The 23,757-nt window shown below is 41.9% G+C and overlaps 1 protein-coding gene across 1 annotated transcript in view; it reads left to right on the top strand.

The window, feature by feature from the left end:
* Positions 1 to 23,158, top strand: part of LOC108795589 (multidrug resistance protein 1-like) — a 57,233-nt gene extending 34,075 nt beyond the window's left edge. Inside the window, 13 exon segments of the mRNA XM_018566865.1 lie at positions 899 to 1,063; positions 2,724 to 2,912; positions 6,482 to 6,583; positions 7,138 to 7,215; positions 8,155 to 8,238; positions 8,541 to 8,744; positions 10,190 to 10,290; positions 12,365 to 12,505; positions 13,979 to 14,135; positions 15,873 to 16,070; positions 18,023 to 18,229; positions 19,912 to 20,058; positions 22,781 to 23,158. Of these exon segments, the coding sequence (XP_018422367.1) occupies positions 899 to 1,063; positions 2,724 to 2,912; positions 6,482 to 6,583; positions 7,138 to 7,215; positions 8,155 to 8,238; positions 8,541 to 8,744; positions 10,190 to 10,290; positions 12,365 to 12,505; positions 13,979 to 14,135; positions 15,873 to 16,070; positions 18,023 to 18,229; positions 19,912 to 20,058; positions 22,781 to 22,981 (1,974 nt within the window). The 3' untranslated portion in view covers positions 22,982 to 23,158.
* The last annotated feature ends 599 nt before the right edge of the window (positions 23,159 to 23,757 follow it).

Below are 23,757 nucleotides of genomic sequence, written 5' to 3'. Positions count from 1 at the left end.
CGCTGGAGGGGATTGCCTGCAAGGTATCTTCCATAATGTGCTGTGCATACTAACACATTATGGCAAACACCTCCTGGGGGTCCAAAATTCCCATTTTGGTTTGGCAGTTTACTACCGTAGTAATGGAAAAAAGATCACAAAGCAGGGACCTCCAAAATGAAAAATACTCAGGATCCACCAATCTTTGCTCTCTTGCACAGCAACGGCTTCTTAATACCTGACACACTTAATGGATGGTCCCCCGCTGCGCACTTTGTTTTTTTTCCACTGGCTCTGATGTCACTAGAAGATACCGTAGTGACGTAGAAGGTCAGCAGAAGGAACAACATTTCGCAGAGGAGGACGCAGGCGATGGGCACTTGTTGAAGTGTCAAATGTGAAGATTCTTCAGGCAGGCTGATTGGAGAAATTAGCTTTAAGGCCCCGTTCACACTGTTAGGCTGTGTGAGAGCATGTGTGTTACCGTACATTAGGTCGCACAATAAGGGGCTTTGTGTTAATGCAGGAAATTGTATGAATGGGATGCCTGACACACTAAAACACCCTAAAATAAGTGCACGTAGTATTTATGTAATGCAGGGCACTACAACGCACCTTGCTGCAGCACACTACCATTGGCAAGGTGTGTTACCACACAGCAATGCTGGGAAACTTTGCACAACTTCTGTTTTGCTGTACCCGTAATGTATTTATCTCATTTAAACTTAACTACTGGGCTTTAAAAGTCATCGTGGGCTGTCTTTTACATTGTTTGTCATGAGATGATTGGGAATGATTGCGAACACAGAAACTGAATCAATATCTCAAATAAAAAGCATCCCCAGCTAAAATAATAAACATTCATCTGAAGAAAAAAATTATCCTGGTACTAAACCAAAATACTTGTCCTGTATCCCAGGCTAGAGAAGGCCGGACAACCATCGTCATAGCCCATCGCTTGTCCACAGTACGAAACGCTGACGTTATCGCTGGATTCAATGAAGGGGTCATTACCGAACAAGGATCTCATAGTGAACTGATGAAGATACCTAATGGAGTCTACTACAACCTGGTCACCATGCAAGTAAGTGGACTTTATTTCCAAGGATGTAACCCACTGCCAGGGTATATTTTTCTTGTGTCCGGAGTTGGCTTTAAGATGATAATGGACCTTCAAAATCCCCATTTATTGCTGTGACAGCTATGCTTAGTGCTGCATTTTAAGTGTCATACCATCTCGGATTGTTGGTTAGGTAGCACTTCAGATTACACTTTGTTGTATGCAGTGATGGGATGATGCTTTGTATCTAGCTCTCATCTTACTCTATCGGAAAGATGCTCTTTGTAACCCGCTATTGTTGCTGACCTTTAAAGGATTTGCTTTATGTATAATGTTGTACCCTTTATTTCGGCAAACTGTCGTACTTGCCTTATGGTTATACTGTATATAAAAGATAAGTATGGACCTGCAACGGAATAGCCGATTTCATTGCAAATAGTTATACAACATGAAGGCGATTTTAAAGTCATGTCATTTATTGGGTCTTTTCACCCTCATACTTCCCAATCTCTCTCTCTCTCCCTCCCTCTTTCTTTCTTTCTCCTTCTCTTTGCCCCTCTCTCTCTTTTTCTTTCTCTCTCTTTCTTTCTTTCTCTCTCTTTTTTTCTTTCTTGCCTTCTTTCGCTCTTTCTCTCTTTCTTTTCTTTTTCTCTCCCCTTCTCTCTTTCTTTCTCCTCTCTCCCTCTTTCTCTCTCTCCTCTCTCTCATTCTCTCTTTCTCTCTCTCTCTCCCTCTCTTTCTTTCTTTCCTTCTTTCTCTCTCCCTCTTTCTTTCTCTTTTTCTCTCATTCTTTCTTTCCCTTTCTCTCTCTTTCTCCCTCTCTCTCTCTCTTTCTTTCTCTCTCGCTCTCCTTTTTCTTTCTTGCCATCTTTCTTTCTTTCTTTTGTTCTATCTTTCCTTTCTTTTTCTTTCTCCCTCTCCCTTTCTTTCTCTCTCCCTTTCTTTCTCTCTCTTTCTCCTTCTCTCTCTTTCTCTCTCCCTCTCTCTTTCTATCTCTCTCCCTCTCTTTCTCTCTCCTCTCTCCCTTTCTCTTTCTTCCCCTCTCCTCTCTCCCTCTCTTTCTTTCTTTTTCCTCTCTCCCTCTCTTGCTTTCTCTATTTCTTTCTTTCTCTTTGCCCCTCTCTCTCTCTTTTTCTTTCTTGCTCTCTTTCTTTCTCTCTCTCTCTCTCTTTTTTCTTTCTTGCCTTCTTTCGTTCTTTCTCTCTTTCTTTTCTTTTTCTCTGCCCCTCTCTCTTTCTTTCTCCTCTCTCCCTCTTTCTCTCTCTCCTCGCTCTCTCACTCTTTCTTTCTCTTTTTCTCTCCTTCTTTCTTTCTTTCCCTCTCTCTCTCTTTCTCCCTCTCTGTCTTTCTTTCTCTCTTGCTCTCCTTTTTCTTTCTTGCCATCTTTCTTTCTTTTGTTCTTTCTTTTCTTTCTCCCTCTCCCTTTCTTTCTCTCTCTTTCTACTTCTCTCTCTCTCCCTCTCTTTCTCTCTCCCTTTCTTCCCCTCTCCTCTCTCCCTCTCTTTCCTCTCTCCCTCTCTTGCTTTCTCTATTTCTTTCTCTTTCTCTATCTTTCTCTCTCTCTCTCTCTCTCTCTCTCTCTCTCTCTTTTTCCTTCTCTTTAGTAACCCCCCAACCTCTTGATCACACCTTAGCTCATCTCATTTTCCAAGTTGCACACTGATGTCATTGGTGTCATTCTCAGACATTAGAAGCAGGGAAAGAAGGTGAGAACCACTATGAAGAAGGTCAGAACCACTATGAAGACATCAATGATTCCCACAAACCGACCGAAACAAAAATAACGCGGAGGAAGTCAAGTCGGCACAGCAGCCTCAGGAGAACGTCTGTGAAGGAAGAAAAGAAGATTGATGCAGATGATGATAAAGAGGAGGTGAGCATCATGTGGCATTAATGGCGGCAAAGACAATTAACACCACTGAGGTCTAGCAATGGAAAGATGACAAAGTGAAGCCAATTTTAAGCTGTTGTGACGGATGTATCAGGTTATCACATTTATCACTTGTGTATCCTAGAGTGCCGGATCTCAAAGTAGATATTCATGATCACCAACAATAGCTAAACACAGGGCCTGCTTCATGTGGCTTCTGCCGCCATATTTACAAGGCTTAAAGTGACCCCATCGCTTAAATGTAATAAAAGTTGGCCTCTGGGACTCATGCCTGTGGCTGTCAGTGTCCTGCAATGGCTATTAGGATTTGTAGATGCACCACGGCTGGAGGGCCAGAGTTTGCCTATCCCTGTTCTAGGGCATAATGGGCATAACCATTAAAGGGAAAGTCCACTTTTTGAAGAAACAAAATGCACAATTCTTCATAAAAGAAAATGTTTTAATTTTCCCCCCATAATCATCCTCTAATACCACTGCAAGCCTACTAGACGGGCTGGCTGACTGCAGTATCTAAAAATACAAATTACCCACAATGTTTCTGATAGCTAGAGACTACTTTATGTTTGCCTAGACCATGGGTCAGCAACCTTAAACACTCAAAGAGCCATTTGGACCCATTTCCCACAGAAAAGAAAAAACCGGGAGCCACAAAACCCTTTTGACATCTAAAATGAAGATAACACGGCATATATCGTTGTTTACCTTTATGCTATTTATAGCATGTATATAGGTATATGTGGGCTTAGTAACGCACTGGACTCTGGGCTTAGTAATGCACCTGAGAGTGACCCTGCAGAGCACACCATATATCCTGCACAGCCCATCTGAGACTCTCTATGGTGGGTTGTGCAGGGCCTCAGGTGGGCTGGTCGCCCGGGTCCATTTTCCTGTACCTCCTCCCAACTCCTCTTACCTGCTGCTGCTGGGGCCTGGCCTCCTCCATGCCCTCCCCTCTCACATCCGCCTGGTACAGCTGATACTCATGTAAGAGGCCCCCCCAGGCTGCCCGGACCCTTCACATGGGTACTGGCCGTACCCCCCCATGATTGCGGTGTTCTATCAAAGTTTGTGACTACGTTACAATGTGTGACCGGTGACGTGGTCACACATTTCAATGTAATCCCGCCCAAGGTGGCGGAATGAGTGATTGCCAATAGATTTCTTTTCTTTTTCTCTGCCCCTCTCTCTTTCTTTCTCCTCTCTCCCTCTTTCTCTCTCTCCTCGCTCTCTCACTCTTTCTTTCTCTTTTTCTCTCCTTCTTTCTTTCTTTCCCTCTCTCTCTCTTTCTCCCTCTCTGTCTTTCTTTCTCTCTTGCTCTCCTATTCCACCCCACTCACAAAGTCGGATAGAAGTGACATTTCAGGACCGAACAGCTGTTTCAGGACTGAACACCCTGGACAGGGAGCCACAGCAGAGAGATGAAAGAGCCACATGCAGCTCCGGAGCCGCAGGTTGCTGACCCCTGGCCTAGGCGTTAGGTCACATGATGGAGCTTGGGAGCCCTTTTTATGCAAAGAGGTACTTTTATTTCATAATGGGATTTGGTAATGCTGATGTCCCTTGCAGATTCATGGGAAGTTTGGATTTTGATGTCATGTTTATTTCAAATGTACTTTTTAATATAATTTTAAAGATTTTATTATTTAATAAGTAAATAGAAATCTCATTATAAAGTATTTAGAGCAGTTTTATTTTGGTGTGATTGGGTGCTAGTTATTTTTAGTATTAAAGGAGAACTATAGTCATTGTAACAACCCAACGTACGTACGTGACGCACCACCACAGTGCACCACATTGCTTTGGGTGAAAAGATACTGTAGGAGCGACTTTTCCTTTGTTGAGGGCAATTCTATATGAATGGGCTGCCTTAACTCAGCGTGCCTCAATGTTTGACAAAAGCACGATATGGCGCATGCATTTCCACAGAATACTATGGCATGATTGCACCTTTAGGGCCCATTCATACCAGTTAGCACTGTGCCGCCACATGCACTTTTGTGCAGAGTTTAGTGGTAATGTGTTTGCGTGCCCATTCAAATTTAATAGGCAGTATACCACATCCATGAACAAAAATTTAGGACACACTGAATTTTTTTGCTGTACACTGCAATGCACATGTGCATTCTAGTGATGCATTAGGGGGCCTTACAAAATTAATTAGCGCTGCAGTGCACCAACTTGTACATGCTGCGTTGTGGTAGTGCATGTTACTGCAATGTGCTGGTGTGAAAGAGCGCTAAATGTTCTTTTTCTATACATGTGATGTATGACAAGTGAATGCCGGGAAAAGCTAATATTGTCTAAATACAAGAGCCATGTGTATTATTTCTTAAATTTTGGTGAGCTTTGTGTATTTCTTCCAGATTTGTGCAGCAATCCAGTGTGACACTTGGAGCTTCCTGTAATAAAGGCCGGTCACTGCTGCTCTCTCTCCTTGTGCAGGGTGACTGGTCTTGTCTCCGCCCCCTCCTGTAATAAAGACCGGTTACTGCTGCTCTCTCTCCTTGTGCAGGGTGACTGGTCTTGTCTCCGCCCCCTCCTTTAGTTTTCTGCAGTCATCCTGCAGTGGGTAGAGCCTGCTGGGTCCCTCCCACAGCTCTGCTCTCTGCACATACTATATGTAACCCAGTGATCTCACTGCAACTTTTATAAGATGATGGGGTTTAAAAAGGCATTTGGTGAGCACAAATGGACTTATATACCTTGTGACTATTGAGAAATATATAAAAATGGAAGTTTTTAAAAAATGATTTCAGCTTTGAATTATATCTAAAGCAAAAAACGTTTTCTTTTTAGTTTGGATAGAGTAGGCATTCATTTAAACTCTTGTTGGGTTTTTACTGATTTCAGTGTTCCACTGGGAGAATCACCCTGAACTCCTGTCCTGGAGACATAACAGAAAGTGACAGGAAATCTCTGCAAAGTAAGACAGTTGTCACCTGCACAGGTGTCCCCGTTGTACAATTTTCCTTCACTTCTTGTTCTGGAGACAACAGTAACATTTTGGATTTTATGGGAAAGTGATACTCTCTTTAATGAGTATTTTGAGTGTAGAATGCTCCCCTTGTTTTTATAGCGGGCTGTTTTTCTCGCTGAGAATGTCCCTTGTGTATGGACGGTGGGGCGTCTTGCGGCTTCCTTTTATTTTTTTTCTTTATTGAAATGTCACAAAATGACATTTCCTTTTTTTTCCATGCAGTGCAGCTCCGCTGTTATAAAGTGAACTACTCATGTCCGTCTGTCTCCCACTCTGACTGCCTTTAGGCGATCCCTTAAGCCTGATCTCTTCAGGGAAGCCTATCCCACCTCAACCTAACCGCTCAACCATCACGTTCCCAAATAATTCATCCCCACACAGCTACCGCCTCATGTATCAGTGGCCCCTCCCTTTTAGATTGTAAGCCCTCAGGGGCAGGGTCCTCCTTACCATCTTGTCCTGAATTGTATTGTGATTGTAATGTCTTCCCTATATTGTAAAGTGCTGCACAAACTGTTGGCGCTGTATAAATCCTGTATATTAATAATAATAATAATGTGATTTTTTTTTGCAGGTATTCGCAGGACCAGAGGACCAGGTCAGATCGCAAAGCAACATGTATTGCCTGCTGTTCGTGGCACTTGGAGGCGTTTCCTTTATCACATTTTTCCTTCAGGTAAACGCACCATGCATCTGCTAAAGTGGGATGCCACGGTATAATGCAGAGCGGTTATGGAAACGAGTAGCTGACATCAGCAGCATGCTTACATCCACATTTAGACTTCAAGAGGACCTGTCATATCTAACTGCAAGCTACCGTGGAAGTCAAGACCTTTTTAATCTTGCATAGAACTGGGAAGGGTTCCTAGTGCTGGCTATGTTGTCACTGGGGATATTCACTTTGATTTATGCATACTTTATGTTAAGATTAATGACACGTTTTGTCACAGTTGACACTGCCGGCTGCTATAGAGAGAATTAGGCAGGGGCCCCATTAAGTTTTTTGTTATGATGCCCTATGATTCGTAGCCATGTCCCTGGATATAACAAGGTAATACTGGTCGCAGGTGATGTAAATAAGTATGTTGACCAGTGCACCTCTGTAAGAATACTGAGCACTGTATCTATCCCAGTCCCAGGTATTCCTGAATATTACATCTGTTACTGTGCTATGTGTAAAGATAAAAGCCGTTACATATAAACTATGTACATTGTTTCTCCCCATCGCAGGGATTTACATTTGGGAAAGCAGGAGAGATTCTGACTATGAGACTCAGGCTGTTGACCTTCAAGGCAATGTTAAGACAGGTAATGGAAAGTTCCTTTTATGCTTACTGAAAACATTGACAGGTCTGCGCTTTGGAAAATGACAATGTATCACCTGACTAGTGTCACTTACCTTGCTATTCAACGCCACTGAACTCTGAATCCCCCCAAAATTAAAAATAATTCTTTCTATGAACAATCAGCAATTGTGTTTTGGAGATTGAAAACGTGTGTACACTAAGGTCCCCTTTTAAAGAGGAACTTTACCCATATTTTAGATTGTAAGCCCTCAGGGGCAGGGCCCTCCTTACCATCTTGTCTTAAATTGTATTGTGACTGTAATGTCTTCCTTATATTGTAAAGCGCTGTGCAAACTATTGGCGCTATATAAATACTATGTAATAATAATAATATCTTTAAAAGAACAACAAAGGATCTTTAGAATTGTTTAGGTCTCGTTCACACCTAGGCGTATTGCATATGCGCGTCTGTCGCGCGACCGTGGCACGTTTTTTTTACCGCGATTCGCGGTAAAAAAAGTCGCGCGACAAACGCCCATTTCCGAAGGCAACTTGGCTGTATCCCAATGGAAACGCGCAACAAAACGGCCCAAAGTAGTACATGTACCTTTTCAGGCGTGGGCCGTTTTGTGGCGCGTTAGGGACGGGCGGAAATACGCCAAGGTGGGAACGAGACCATTGAATACAATGGGATTTATATTTTTGAGCGTTTTGTAGAGCGTTCGCCGAGCGTAGAACACGCTACAAAACGTTCAGGTGTGAACGAGGGCTAAGTCATGACAATCTACAAACATACATAAATATATATATATCATGTATCTGATTGCTTTATTTGCATTCGTTGCATTCTTGTATTACCAGTGTTTGTCCACAAATATATTTTGACATTCTAAGAGCATATGTTGTTTCCACCTCGCTGTACCGCGTTTCATCAGGCCACATGTGTTTTTTTACCTTGTAGGAAATTGGATGGTTTGATGACAAAAAGAACAGCACCGGTGCCTTAACCACAAGATTGGCTACAGACGCTTCTCAAGTCCATGGGGTGGGTTATTCTGGCAATCGTGTGCAGAGCCGTTTTTTTTTTTCATTTTTCATTCTTCCTCATATAAGACATTGTGAATGCAAAATCAACTCATCCTATAAAGAAACTCAAATGCAAGTCAGCTATATCTTTATTCACAAACCTAAGATCTTAGCAGGTGCATGAGTTGTCTCAGTATCTACAGAACAGTAGCAGATGAATATCATTTGTAAAGTTTGCTGAAAATCTTTGCAATGTATTACTGGAGTTCCAATGTAACCCAGACTGGAGAAGATCTAACTCAATCTGTCCATCTATTCCAGGCTACCGGAGCCAGACTGGCATTGCTAGCTCAGAACATTGCAAATCTGGGCACCGCCACTGTAATATCTTTTGTTTATGGGTGGCAGTTAACGCTTCTTATCTTGACCATTGTGCCAGTTATCGCCGTCTCTGCTCTCATCGAGATGAAAACATTTGCCGGTCATGCGAAGAAGGACAAAGAGGAGCTGGAAGTCGCTGGAAAAGTGAGTAGACTCTGGTTTTGAAAGGCCACTGATTATGGTGATTGTGGATACAACTTATAGAGAAAAGAGTACAACTGTCATATATTTATACAAGATAGTAGGGATCTCTTGAATTCCAGGGCCAGGCAAACAAATAAATACAAAATGTAACTATACTGTATAATAATCGATATGTGAACTGTTTTACCTGCCAATGGATTGGCAATTCTGCCCAACCAGTTATGTAACTCAGAAAGCTCTCTACATCTACTCCTATCACTCACATTATTTTCAACTGGCCGGTTCTTATGAGCCTCATATACATAAGATTGTTGTCCAATTTGACTTACCTGGAACACTTTCATCCAAAGTCTATGAGTATCTTTGCATACAACTGTGCAAAGGAACAGAACCCTAATCGACTCCTTTACAGGGAAAACAATATCAAGGCAGATTCATATGTTTACTATTTGTATATAAAAATATTTTAATTGATACAAAATTAATGTTTTTATAGTGTCACGCCTTACAGGGTTATTCACAAATGGGTGAAGGGTTTGGAGAAGGCAGGAGAAGTGAACAATCTAGGACAACATAGCTGACCTGGAAAGTGAGCAGAATTGGAGAATTTTCACAAATCGTCTATTTTGGCCTAGATTGTTCCATTTTTCTTCCTTCTCCAAACTCTTCACCCTTTAGTGAATAACCCTGCTAGTCTCACTTCTGCACTCATGTGTAGAGATCTCTGGTTCTCAGGTCCTGCTCAGTTTGCCCCTTTTTTCACTGCTTCATCAGCTTCTCTTGGGGTCCCTAGGTGACATTAGAGGTCTTGGAGACCCCTGATGTCTCCATAAGGAGGACCCGTCATGTAAACTGGCTATCACATAGCGGGCTTCTTAGCCCCTCATGTGATAGCAATAAAGTAAAGTGTAAAAAATAAATTAAAAAAGAGTAATACAAAAATTAAAGAAGCATAAAAAAAACCCACAATTTCTTTTTTTAAGTCCCCCGCCCCCCACATACACACGCAAACATGCGATGGGTGCGCTTACATGCGAAAACGACAATTGCGCCTACTGTGCCGCACACGTTACATTTGGCTGCGAACATCGGAGTGCGAGCAATAATTTTACGGCCGTTAATCACTGACAACACTAAACTGATGAGTAGTGAAAGCGTTTAAAGCATCGCCTATGGGAAATTTTCGGTGTGGTAGTTTTTTTTGCGATTTTGCAAGTGTGTAATTTTAAGGCTTGGTGACATGTTTGGTGTCTATTTACCCGACATGACCCCCTCTTTTATATTTTACCAAAAATATATGGGTAAGAATAAAAGTTTTTTAACATAACGTAGGGAAAACATTTTTTTTTCAAAATGGTCAAAACATTTTTCATTATATCTATATATATATATATATATATACATAATGTATATACTGTATATAATTTTCTTTCCCTTCTTCCTAGATTGCCACTGATGCTGTAGAAAACATCCGTACTGTTGTGTCTCTCACACGGGAAAGGACCTTTGAGAACTTGTATGATGAGAAACTGGTGGGGCCCTACAAGTAAGAAACTATACACTATAACCTATACACGCAATAGCAAACAATCAACTTTCTATTTACAGTATCAGATCAGAGAAAGATGGATTCTGATTGGTCTGGATTACTGCACTATACTTCTCTTTACCTTAATTAAAAAAAAAAAAATCACTTAAAATGTATTTCAATTTTTACAGTCGAACTTGAGCATAGCATACCGAAAAATAATAATAGAAAAAAATATTTCGTACCTTTTTAGATGTTTTGTTGCAGCAGGCAAGATGGCTGAACCCACGTTTTTCCGAGCACTTTCACAAGGACCTGTCCTTATAGAAAGACTGAGGCTAGGACCGTGTGGAATGTGTTTCTTTCATTAACATACCATGTAGAAGCCAGTGTTGTAATACTTTAACCCTTTGTTAGGACAGGCAGTGTTCAAAATGAAATGAGCCAGCACAGTGCAGAGAGGGCTAACACAAACCCCTCACAGCCCCACCTAACATTACAAAGGAGAAGCCAACTAGAAATGTTAGCAAGTAAAAAGCAATTTAAACTGCAAGAAGCATTCTTTTGATTTTTTGCAATGTGCAATTATGCAATGTGAATGGGAACATGTAACAGGAATAAAATAGGTGTTATCCCAATTAAGCTGCAAAAGTGGAAATACACTTTAAAGTAGTTATAAACCCTAACTGAGTGACGTATTGTTTGCTAAAGCACTATGAGAGGAATTTGACAAAACTGGGGCAGACAAAATCCGGAGCAGCTGTACATGGCAACCAATCAGCTTCTCTCTTTATTTTCAAATCTTAACTAGGCAAACTAAAGAGAGAAGCTGATTGGTTACTATGGGCAATTGCTCCAGATCCTGTCTGCTCCAGTTATGATAAATCCCCCCATGTATCCAAAACAATTGCAATGTTTTTCATAAAATAGTTGTTCAATTTTTATTATCACTTGTTGCAGCTGAGCCTCTTTGCAGCCACTTTCTGTTTACATGCACTCCAGTGATGGCTGCATAACATTTGGGGTGCGTAGGTTGGGGATGTGACAATGTTTCATATTACACCCTAAATATGGGTATAATAGGAAACAGAGTCAGAAAAGGTTTTAAAAAAAGTAAAAAAGAAAGGGGAACTTAGCCCTTAGGGCCGGATCACACCAGCTCTGGTGCGGTCCAGTACGATTCGCTGCTGGAATGCACTGGAGCGCATCCCGGCTGGCTTCCTGCGTTCAGGGGAGGGGGCGTGGTGGTCAATTGCCCCGCAGACACACACACACACCCCACTCGTGCACCGGAATGCAAGGTTCAGGAATGCCCTCCGTTCCAGTCCAGTGTGATCTGAAACATTTGTACTTGCAGCATTTTTTTCAGATCACACTGGACCGGAATGGAGGGCATTCATGCCTGCAGTCCAATTGGCATGAATGCCCCCTTGTCCCCTCCAACCCCTGATTGCACTTTCGGTGTTGTCACCAGGACTGGATATCAACCAAAATCTTCCCAAAAAAAATCTGCCATATGACCCAACCTCATAACGTCCAGAAATATGTTTTGGCTTCTACTCCACTGTAAAGCCCAACTCCAAGCAATTTTCTTTTTTTAATATGGTCTCCCAGGCCAAAACAAAGCAGCTCAGGCAATACTGACCTTACTGCAATACTTCTATTCTGCCTCAAGATGCCGTCATTCTTCTGGGTTGAATGATGTCCAGAAGACTGAGGACGTACTATGAATGAATGTGGGTCATGGCCCTGCCCCCTTCATTCATAGTGTATTGAAGCAGAGGAGTGCCACATACTGGAAAAGTGTCAAAGAGAAAAAAGACCCAGCGCATCACATGACCAGGCTGAAGACACCTAAAACGGTAAGTATAGATAAAATAGATAAAGGAATACACTTCACTGTGTTGGAAGGAAGACAATTGGGGGGCTAAGCCCATGGTTTTAAGGTTGTCAGGCCCTGCTTAGACTCGTATTTCCACTTGGAGAGACACAGGGTGCCCAAGCCGGTTTTACTGTATATTTTCTGAAGAATTTTACTGTTAGAAAAATGTATCCACTCTATAAAAATTATTAATACTTCATCTTTTTCCAGGAATTCTATTAAAAAGGCTCACATTCACGGAGTGACATTTGGGCTCTCTCAGGCCATCATGTTCTTCGCTTATGCTGGGTGCTTCCGCTTTGGTGCATGGCTTGTGGCAAATAATCACATGACAATGGACAATGTATTCCTGTAAGTATTTCTCAATCATTTCTATGAAGCATTTTTCTCCTAATTAATATTTAGTAATACTTGAAAGCTATCACTGAACCGGAATCTGTTTGCTATCAAAACTCTCTGGAGATGTGTCCTCTGCTACTTAGGTTAAGTAGATGAGTCGCCATTGAGGAAAATGCCCTGTAGGACTTGTTGATTTTGAGCCGTGGTTGGCAAGCTTTGCTCTGTCATCGTCTTCCTAGAAAGCTCTCCGAGGCCTTAAGGGCCTATGGGGTTTTTTTTCTGATCAAAACTGAAGTTTCTCTATAAAGTACTCCGGCTGATACATTCAGCTTGCCAGTGATGTCAGCTTCCCATGGCTTATTTATGAAACAGTTACATGCTTATCCAATAATGCAGCAACTCACAATCAACCAAAACTCATCTGCTCTTCTTTTAAGGCCCAATTATGGGTAAAACAAAGCCTCCCTCCCAAATCGACCCCAATCAACTCCCCCTATTTATTTATTTATATCAAGCATTTTTTATTGAAAGGTTTACATAGTTTTCTGGTACAAAAACAAACCCCTACAAATACCCCCTTTCCCCACACCCCTAGACTATACACAGAAAAGATACATTAAAACATGGTTGACACCATTGGGTCAATACATACATCAAGAACAAAATGTAAGCTTCCCTGTTATTTAAAAAAACGGTATACTTACCAGTCTGCCACCAAATGGGCCTCCAAGGCGTCTCTTCTGGTAGTGTAGACCAACGTTATACTGCTGCAGTCTGGGCATATTGACCTTTGTTGTTGCTGACCCTTGTGTCGTGACCTCATAATGCCAACGCTGGAAGTCTTGAGAACTCAGCTAATTGTCACTAGTGGGCAGTGCCCAGCTTCCCAGGGGGCAACATGGGCACTGCAAGAAGGACTCTCCAACACTACAGAGCGGAAGATAGATGACCTGAGACACAGCCTAGCTTGTCCCATGACGGCAGATTCAGGTAAATGGGACTTTTACGTATAAACCTTCGTTAAAGGGGGAAGAATAGTTTTTTTAATTATTATTTTTTATATAGACCGGTGATCAGCTTCACAAGAGGTTATTACTTTTAGCTTCTCCTTCGTAAATTGATTACTGTCTGGTTGTCATGTCTTACTTTTATAGTTAAGCCACTGACCTAGTATGACAATAAGAACTTTTCTCTGACTTTCCTGAACCACATACAGTACTTGCCCTAGGTCATGACTCAGGATACCCCTCACTTCACATACACCCCACATCCAACATGCTGTAGATAAAGGTCTGAGCCTAAAACGTTAATTTCATGTGGTGCCGTTCATCCTCTGCTTGTGTTGGCTGAAAACAATATTATGTTCAGTTGTGTATAACTGGTTCAATTATTTGTGTCGCTTTCCTTGGTTCTTTTCACATATGTGTGCTGTGCTGTGCTGCGTTTTTCACAGATCTTCTGAAGAAAATGTTTCCTTCTCCGCAGGGTATTCTCGGCCATTGTGTTCGGAGCCATGGCTTTAGGACAGACCAGCTCCTTTGCTCCAGACTACGCCAAGGCCAAGATATCAGCGGCTCATATATTCAACCTGCTGGAAAAACAACCACTCATAGATAGCTATAGCACTGCTGGGGAAAGTCTTGTATGTCATATTTTTTTAGTTAACAGTTAATTTTTCTTGTTGTATTATACATGATAGCCATAGTGATTTATATCCTTGATCGGAAGCTTGTAGAATGCCAAGAAACCAAGAATCAATGAGTAATGTGTAATAGCAGTATATGTTTCCACGTTATCTATTGAGGGACACAGGGATCCCAAAATAGTTGTGTTATACTGCTGCTTAAAGCTTGGTTGGAACACTAGCAAACAAAAAATTTGTAAGCCACCCCACCTTGAACGTATCCTCTTCCCAGTATACCTTAGTTGTTTACTAGTATAGTAGATTGCTAGAATACCCTCCAGAAGCACCACATGGATCTCTGGTCTCATTCTACTGCATACCTACAGTAACCTGGTTACATTTGGTCACCTGAAACCCTCTTCAGCACCAGCTTCCCCGGTTTGTGAGTACTTGAATCCTTGCTTCCCATTGGATATAGTTGCTCACTGCTATGTGGCACATCATGTCTTTTCAAAGACACATTGAGGACTTTCTAGCTGTCACAGGTGAAATCAGCGCATACTCCCCTGGTGGTTCTGGGGGTGTTTAACCATTATCGCCAGAAGGAACTGACACTTGTACCTCCGAACCTGGTAACCTTATTGTTATAGCGTGGTGGTCATCAAAGTCTTCTGCAGCTCTGCTGGGTGATGCCAAGGCCCCCCCCATGTCCCACAGAAGCTCTGAGCGTGCTCCAGCTGCATCTCTGGCTATGTCTATCTCTAACCCGCTTGAGCCTATTAATCCAATGCAGAATCCCAGCAGTATTTTTTGATAGAGGCTGTTTTTTGGTCAACACAGTTCACACCTTATTGATGCAGTGCACATCAGATTGCATCTGGAGGATCAACTTGCTGTTCCAGGCCTTTGGTCTTTTAGTGCTCCTACATCTGCAAAGTCCTTTCTTCTTAACCCTGTAGCCCTGAGTCATTCTTCTATGCAGACTGTAAACTCCCTGAAGGATCGTGGGCCCCACCTGAAAGTGTGAGCACTTTCCCTTTTGGAAAAAAAAATGTTAACTCGTGGTTTGCCCACTGTGGATGCAATCCATATGAATGGAAATACCAATAAAAATGTTGATGGAGACTTCACCAATAGATACATTTCCTCCTTTGAATTAACTGGTTTGGCCTTCTGTCCTGTGTTAGCAGTAACTTCAATCCCTCCTCTGAAGGGGACCCTTTTTTACAGTGTGACTGGAGAAAATGTCTACTGACTTGTGCTTTAGTTATGATAGCTTGTTTCAGGCCTCAAAACAAGCACAAGACTGATGTCTCTACAAATGCGTAGGGCATTCTAGCAAAATGTATGGGATGCTGATAAGCCGTCAAGGGAATATCTAGTTCACTTACCCTTTGAGGGACATCGTCTTTTCAGACCTGCTTTTGACACTGTTATTAGCAAATGCCACGGTGGCCCGGAGTTTGCTCCTGCCTTAGTGCAGGAGATCTGCAGGAGGGTTGAAGGGATCTTACCCTTTTCCCTCATCATTATAAGGATTAGGGAACTATAAAAAAGGTAGGAAACTCTAGTAATAAAATGTCATTGGTGTGGAATTCAGATAGTGATAAAGACCAGTAGTGTTATAACGTAGATAGGAATATCACTCTTAGAATTTGTATGTAATTGCCTGCTTCATGTTATATACACAATTTGTTCATATGTCACCAATTATAGTAGTTTACTGATATGAATATATGCTTTCATTGGCTACAGACAGAGTGTCAGGGAAATGTCTCATTCCGGGGTGTCCAGTTCAACTATCCAACACGACCAGACGTGCCTGTGCTTCAAGGACTGGACGTCACTGTGTCTAAAGGGCAAACCCTGGCACTAGTGGGCAGCAGCGGCTGTGGGAAGAGTACCACCGTCCAACTCTTGGAGAGATTCTACGACCCCCTTGGCGGAGACGTGGTAAATATATCTATTATAGCAGGGCTCAAAATTTCAGGTCCTGAGCTACTAGCCAGGCCTTCGAAGTTACTCGCCACCAGTTGCCCTTCATAACACAAACAAACACACACAGGGCACAACGCGCACACAGCACAACACACATACAGCCACAGCACAACGCACAGGGCATTACACATACAGCCACAGCACAACGCACAGAGCATTACACATACACATTTCATCTGAAATACATTTTTTGTATTTTATTTTTATTGTATTATTTATTTATTTACAGTTGGGGGGGGGGCTTCGGGGAAATATTAGGGGTCCAAACAGACCGCTGACATTTCCCTTTTAAAATAGAAAAGAAATTGAGGACACCAAATCCTCAATTTCTATTTTCTACAGCCTCAGCACTCAATGAATGGGAGGCACTCAGTACAGAGGCTTCCCATTCATTCAGACACTGATAGTAAAATATTTACTATCAATAGTTTCTGAATGGGGAGGAGCCTCTGTACTGAGTGCTACTCCCCATTGAGGAAATCCAGAATGAACAGGCTGTAATGTAAATCACCGCCTGTTCATTCATAACTGGGGACACATAGCACTATGTGTCCCCAGTTATTTACAAACACTGGAGTGATCAGACGATCGCTCCAGTGTTTGTCCTTCTCACACGGAGGATCGATAAATATCAATGATATTTACCCATCCCCCGCTCTGACTCGCACAGAGCCGCTGTCATCCTGAAACTTACAGGATGACAGCGGCTCCGATCTCCTCGCCGCTCGGCTATCCTGACAGCTGCGAGCGTGGCTTCTCTCCTCCTCAGGGCGGCTTCTCTCCTCGTGGCTTCTCTCCCGCTCGGCCATCCTGACAGCAGGCAGCGCTCCCTCCTGCGACACCGGACGGACGGACGAGGGAGCGCTGTCATCATGTCGGTGAGGAGGAGGGAAGCCGCCCCGAGGAGTGCCTGACTCAATGGCTTCATTTCCACTCGCCCCCACGCAATTTTCACTTGCAATTTGCGAGGGGGCGAGTGGAAATTTTGAGCCCTGTATTATAGAATAGATACCATTAAGCATGTGAGGTGTGAGAGACTTTACAGATCATGCTGGATAATTTAAAATTGATGCTCATTACTTATTAGCCAAACTACCTATCCAATAGTTAAAGTGAACCTGGGGTAAACATTCCTAGTTTTCTACAAACTGTGAACCCGTGGCTCCCTCATTACAAGTCTTTTACCCTAAATATCACTCTGCAAGCCATCTTGCTCTAAAGATGCAAGGACAATGTTTCCTTGCACCCAGCCTCCCTACTTTGTTAGTACTTGGACATACACTTCATTTGAAACTCTTTTACTGACCTTTTCCCAAGACTTGTAATATCATTTCATGCTGTTATTTAATGTTTCTATTTGCCATATCTGTATTGTATTGGTTACACTGTGCCCTTGTTCATTATAGCTTCATTTTGTGTACATTGACACATCTTTAGCAAAAGAGAAATTGAACTGATAAAAAAAAGAAAAAACGGAAGGTGAGGCTTACTTGACCCAAGAGGAAGAGTCACCTCTTCTTATGTGACTGCTTGGGATGGCAAATACAGAATGATAAGCAGTTTTTAAGGCTCCATTATTCTGAGACATATTTTTGGATTCCATTTGAATCCAGATCATTTGGCTCCATATCAATGAAAAACTGACCAATAAAATCCCTGGAAAATGAAATATTCATAATCAGGGCATAGAGTAAAGTCAGTTAGGCACCTCTTCTGTAATCAAACTACAGCATTTACAAAGCATTATTCATCAATAAGGATTTACGATGTGGAGATAAAAGGTCTTCTCAGTCCTGATATGTGACAGGAACAGTTGAGCAGCATGAAATGTATGAGATCTGAGTGATGCCCTACTTTGTAAAGCCGTGATCCAGTGTGTGACAGCTATTATTATGTATCTCTTGCAGTGCATAGATGGTTCTGATGTGAAGGGTATGAACATCCAGTGGTTACGGGCACAGATGGGCATCGTATCCCAAGAGCCCATTTTGTTTGACCGCAGCATAGCAGAGAACATTGCGTATGGAGACAACAGCCGAACAGTGAGTCAAGAAGAGATTGAGCAAGCAGCCAAGGAGGCCAATATCCAGAGTTTCATCGAGACCCTAACTGATGTAAGTCTATAACTGCATAGTGTCCTATTGTATCTGTATTTTGTTGTATGTTATGCCTGATAGTAGTGAACACAATGTTACAAAGCATTGTAGATCTTAAAAGGATTTTTATTTGATTTATTATATCCAGTTCCTTTTTATTCAGGTAAATATAAATATTGTAAATGAATACAGGCAGAAGGGGGGGCTCTATGGATAATTATTTCCTCTGCGAGTTCTCCTCTTTTCAGATGCTGCTGTTGTAAAAGATAGACTTGAATGAGTGAGAGGGGGAAACCCCCCTCTCATAAGCATAACATTAGTGCTTGGCTTTCTTATTAGAAAGGTTGTTAAAAATTCTGCGCTTTGGAATATTCCTCAACAGACTATTGATCGGAAGCTGCTGCACTATAGACAGCCTGGTCCAGTTATAAATATAAAATAAATGTCCAGTGGGCAGTTAATTAGTGGGCCAGTTATAAATATAAAATAAACTGCCCAGTGGGCAGTTAATTAGATGAATCTATTCTAAAGGTGATTGGTTAATAAATAACAGCCAATATTGTATGAAATAAATTAGTAATACATAAAATAAATTAAATTAAAACCTAATTGTCACTATATCAAAAAATGTGCAAAAATTGCAAAATGGTACATTACTTGCAAAATATACTTGTGCAAAAATATAGATTTCATGTGCAAAAATTTGGTATAATCATACACATCTAAATAGAAAGTGAATTAATTGTCTTATAAATATACATGCCGTTGAACATAAACTTTATAATTCCATTTATTTATATCATATCCAAAGTGATCAGTCCATAATCCATAAGTGAAACTATTTAATACATAACCAAAGTGTGAAATAATATCAAGTCCCAAAAGTGCTTGATGATCTCTCCAGAGATTGTGTTTGTGCCACGTAGTCACCCCCTCAAGAGTGCGCACTCACCACGGTAAGATGGCTGTTAATTGATATCCAGAAAGCTCACTGATAGACCCCGATATTCCAGTGTCTCCTTTAGATGCTTTTATTTATTAACCAATCACCTTTAGAATAGATCCATCTAATTAGCTGCCCACTGGGCCCCTAGCGCTGAACATTTATTTTATATTTCTTATTAGAAAGCCCAGCATGATTTTCAAGCATTGTCATAGATTTACCCTATAATAAATGTTCATTTGAAAAAATATATATATATTTTAAACGAACCAACAAAGCTGTACCTGTTAACACATGTGTGTTATTGTATAATGTGCAGAAGTTCAGTCTACAACTCTAATGGTGGGCTGGCTCTGCGTCTGCAGTGTCTTATCATACCAGGGGTATATCTGATCGTGATGAACACAATATTACATAACATTCTATACCTTTAAAGGGATTCTGTGTTGTTTTTAATATATGTATTATATTTATGTTCACTTCAGTAAACATGAAATAATGGGTATGAATACAAGTAGCAGGTAAAGCTGCATTCAAAGGTTAACTCTGGGTATAATGTTAGTGCTGGACTTTCTTATTATAAAAGCCCAGCATGATTTTCAATAAGAACATCTGGGATTCACCCTATAATAAATGTTTATTTGAAAAATAGCAATTTTTACGAACCGGCATAAATGTTCCCATTTACACATGTGTTGTGATCGTTATACGCAGAAATACAGTCTACATCTCTAATGGCGTGCTGCCTCTTTTACAGAAATACATGACTCGGGTTGGAGACAAGGGCACACAGCTGTCTGGAGGTCAGAAGCAGAGGATCGCAATAGCACGAGCCCTTATCAGGAGACCCAAAATCCTGTTGCTGGACGAGGCCACGTCTGCTCTGGACACTGAGAGTGAAAAGGTAAAGTAGATCTGTGTGGTACTCCTGGCTGGTCTGGAAAATTATTGGTCAATATTATCTGTAGAGCTATGTGCTTTACTGATCTATTTTAACTTTAGAATCTATGCTTACGTTCTTGGCTTTTCCAAAATGCAGTATGAAAAAAAGCCAGGAAACCATAGCCACAATTATATTTCATGATGAGCTAAAAGTGCAGATTAAAAGATGAACTGTGTTTTAATACAGTTATCATTTAAACTATGTCTAGCCGCATCTTGCACTTACTTGCCAACCCAAAATAAAAACTAAAACCAACATTGCCGGTTTGTTAAAGCTTCATGTTTCACTACCAAGAGATTTAGAACAATTATGGAGGTTGGGAGTTCCAACTTTACTGAATACATACTTAGTATGTATTGACTAGCTAAGTGGAGGATGAGGATGGCAAGCCAGGTATCTGCAACTTTAAGGGCCCTTTTTTTTCCATTTTGGTGCAGTGCATTTGTCTCTATTGTCCATTGAGAGGCACAGCTTCATTGTATTAAGCAACATAGGGTTCTATTGTTGGCTACAGGAGAAAGAAACAAACAAAAAACTGAAAGCCTGCCTTTTTAGGGCTATAACCCTCACAGTTCACACCTTACCAGATACTTAGTGTCCTTGGTTGTTCCTTGAGTTGGAGGTAGAACAACATTTTACCCCTTAGCACCATCAGGGGTCAAGTGTCCTCCTTGTCTGTTCTTTTTCAACATCCTCTTCCCACTAATTCACTAATTTGTACTCTGATTCAGGGAGTTGCACACATTGCTCCCCCTGTTCGGCCCCTACTACAACCATGGAATTTAAACCTAGTCTTATTGTGTTACAAGATCCCCATTTGAAGCTTTTTGGGACATTTCTTTGAAGCTGTAAGGTAGCATTCTTTGTGGCCATCACTTTAGCCCGATGGGTCTCTGAGTTGTCAGCATTATCCTGTAAAGATCCCAGTTTGATCTTACACAAAGACAAGGTTGTGTTGAGACTGAAATCCTCCTTTTTGCTTGAGGTCGTCTGTCTTAATCTTTAATATAGATATTGTGTTACCTTTGTTGTGTATGATTCCTGTTCATCTCAAGGAGATATCACTTCATTGTCTGGATGTCATTAGGGCTATCGGAGTTTACCACAAAGCTTCTGCTTCTTTTAGATAGAGGAATTCCCTGTTTCTTATTCTAGAAGGTCCTAAGAGAGGTTTTCCGGCCTCCACATCTACTGTTTATAAGTGGATTTGACAGGCTGTTGTGCAGGTCTAGTTGTATGATAAAGTGCTTTGTTTTCATGTTGAAGCCCACTCCACTAGAGCAGTGAGTACCTCTTAGGCTTTTTCTCATTAGGCTTCTTTACTCTGCTCTGTAGGGCTGTGATCTGGTCTTCTGTTCATGTGTTCTAAATTTTACAAGATTGATGTATCTGCCTTGGCAGATCCCAGTATTTGAAGTTCTGCAAGAAGCCCTGCCCTTGTTTTTCTTTTCCCTTGTTTTGGGTTTTACTTATGGGCTGCTTCGCCTGTATCATTAGGTATGTTCTCCCCTCTGTTTGGACTGCTTTTGGACATCCGTACTCTGGTTAATACCATCAAGTTGCTTCCCCAATGGCCGATAGAGCAAATAAGATTTTTGTATTCATTATAAAATCCTTTTCTTGGAGTCCTTTGACGGACAAAGCTCCCTCCTGGTATCTTTGCTGTCATTCCTCATTGGATTGCTTGCTACAACTGGCAAGGTGTATGGTGGGACTGAGTATAACCTTAACAGGGCAGGCCTTCAGTTTTTATGTGCCTAGTGTCCATTTCTCCTGTTGACGATAGTATAACCCTACATTGCTTATTACCATTAAGCTGTGTCCCTCACGTGTGTTTTTAATGTTTCGGCTTCCATGACAAGTTCCTTTTAAAACCTGCTTATCCACATGGGTCTATGGGGGTTATTCACCATTGAGCTGAAGGATACAGCCGTAGCTTCGGCTGATCTTTCGCCTCTCTTCGGCCGCCTGAGCCCTTCGGTTCAGTTGAAAGGAAGGGCTGCTGTACAGGCTATTCACAATAGCCTGTACAGCAGGCAAAGGCGGTTGAGCGGCTCGGCTGAAGGCATATGCTTCGGCTTGACTGAGCTGAAGTGACAGCCGAAGCGGGGCGAACGACCTGCCGAAGGCCAGACGTTTGCCCCGCAAATGACAGCTGTGCAGAGCCAGCCGTGATCTCACGGCTCGCTGCACCCAGTTGTAATGACAGATCAGTGTCCTGGGGACGCTGATCTGTCATTAAACAATAACAACTGGCAATGTTTTTTGTTTTTTTTTCTCCTTTTAACTTTTTTTCTATTCTGCTCAGTACCGAGCAGAATAGCCGCGCCGAATGCTGCTTGGCGGCATTCGGCTATTCACTCACTGCTGTATGAGAATAGGGGCGAACCGCAGTGAGTGAGCAGCCGAAAGCTTCGGCTCAGCCGATCCAGATGTTGGATCGGCTGAGTCGAAGTCCCTTTGCACTTCAGCTCAGCCGAACATGCAGAGGATGTTCAGCTGACCGAAGGCAGCCGATGTACGGCTGAAATCAGCCATACTGAGCTGGAGTGAATAGCCGAACGTAGTTCGGCTCACTTCACTTCGGCTGGGTTGTTCACTCGGCTGCCTTAGGCAGCTTTGTGAATAACCCCCTATGTGTCCACTGCTGAATTCACAATGTATGTGCTCTTTTCCCATCCAGGTGGTGCAAGAAGCTCTGGATAAGGCTCGGGAGGGTCGCACCTGTATAGTAATCGCCCACCGTCTATCCACCATTCAGAACGCAGACAAAATTGCCGTCATCCAGAACGGGAAGGTCGTAGAACAGGGAACACATCAACAGCTGCTGCAGCAAAAAGGATTCTACCACTCACTCGTCAGTATACAGCTCGGATCCACATGAGTGGAGACAGTTACCCTGCCTGACGCATCAGGAATAGAATAAAGTTTACTGACTTGAATGCTATTGTGAAGCCAAAGATCCCAAGGGGTCCAGCTGCATGGGCAATGTTCCTGCCAAACCTACCGGACCAATTCAAATACAGAACTCTCCCTTTGCTGCTCCAACACTGAATATATCTGTCATTAGGATCATCATTTTGAAGTTTGACATTGGATTAAAAAGAGAACCTCAGACACGACAGCAGCTTCCACTCCATATAATATCTATTGATACAATCATATCTCTATTTGTACCCGCACTGAAATTTAATAATCAGTCTCAGCAACTGGGTAGATTTGCACTAAACAACACAAAGGAGTCCCAGATGTAAGATTAAATTGTATTGCCTGCAGGGATTTTAAAAAGTTTAGATTATTAGTCCTTGTTCTTAAAAAAAATAAGTGCCCTTTAAAACGTATTAGCTTTTATAATACATCACTAGACACCTAGTAATTTATACAAGTGCCTGTTGCCTAAAATCGGTAATTTCAGGCCCAAATCAGTACAAAGTTTGTTTTGTTTACAGCTGTCAGCTGTCTGCACTCTACACTGATTGCAGTCCATATGGCAGGATGTTTCGTCAACAGGACGGAAAACAACACAACAACGAAGAAGGTACTAAATTCAAAATGAATGTCATTTTGAATCTGTACCACAAAGTAAACTTATCCATTAACAATGACACTGCCACAGTTCATAGAAACATATGGGGTTGTTGGTAAGAGACTTCAAGAGCA

The sequence above is a fragment of the Nanorana parkeri genome, unplaced genomic scaffold (assembly GCF_000935625.1).
Source record: "Nanorana parkeri isolate BGI_ZX_2015 unplaced genomic scaffold, ASM93562v1 scaffold984, whole genome shotgun sequence".
In the NCBI taxonomy this organism is placed as follows: domain Eukaryota; kingdom Metazoa; phylum Chordata; class Amphibia; order Anura; family Dicroglossidae; genus Nanorana; species Nanorana parkeri.
The sequence above is the reverse complement of the archived record's forward strand: the minus strand, read 5'-3'. Positions and strand labels throughout refer to the sequence as shown.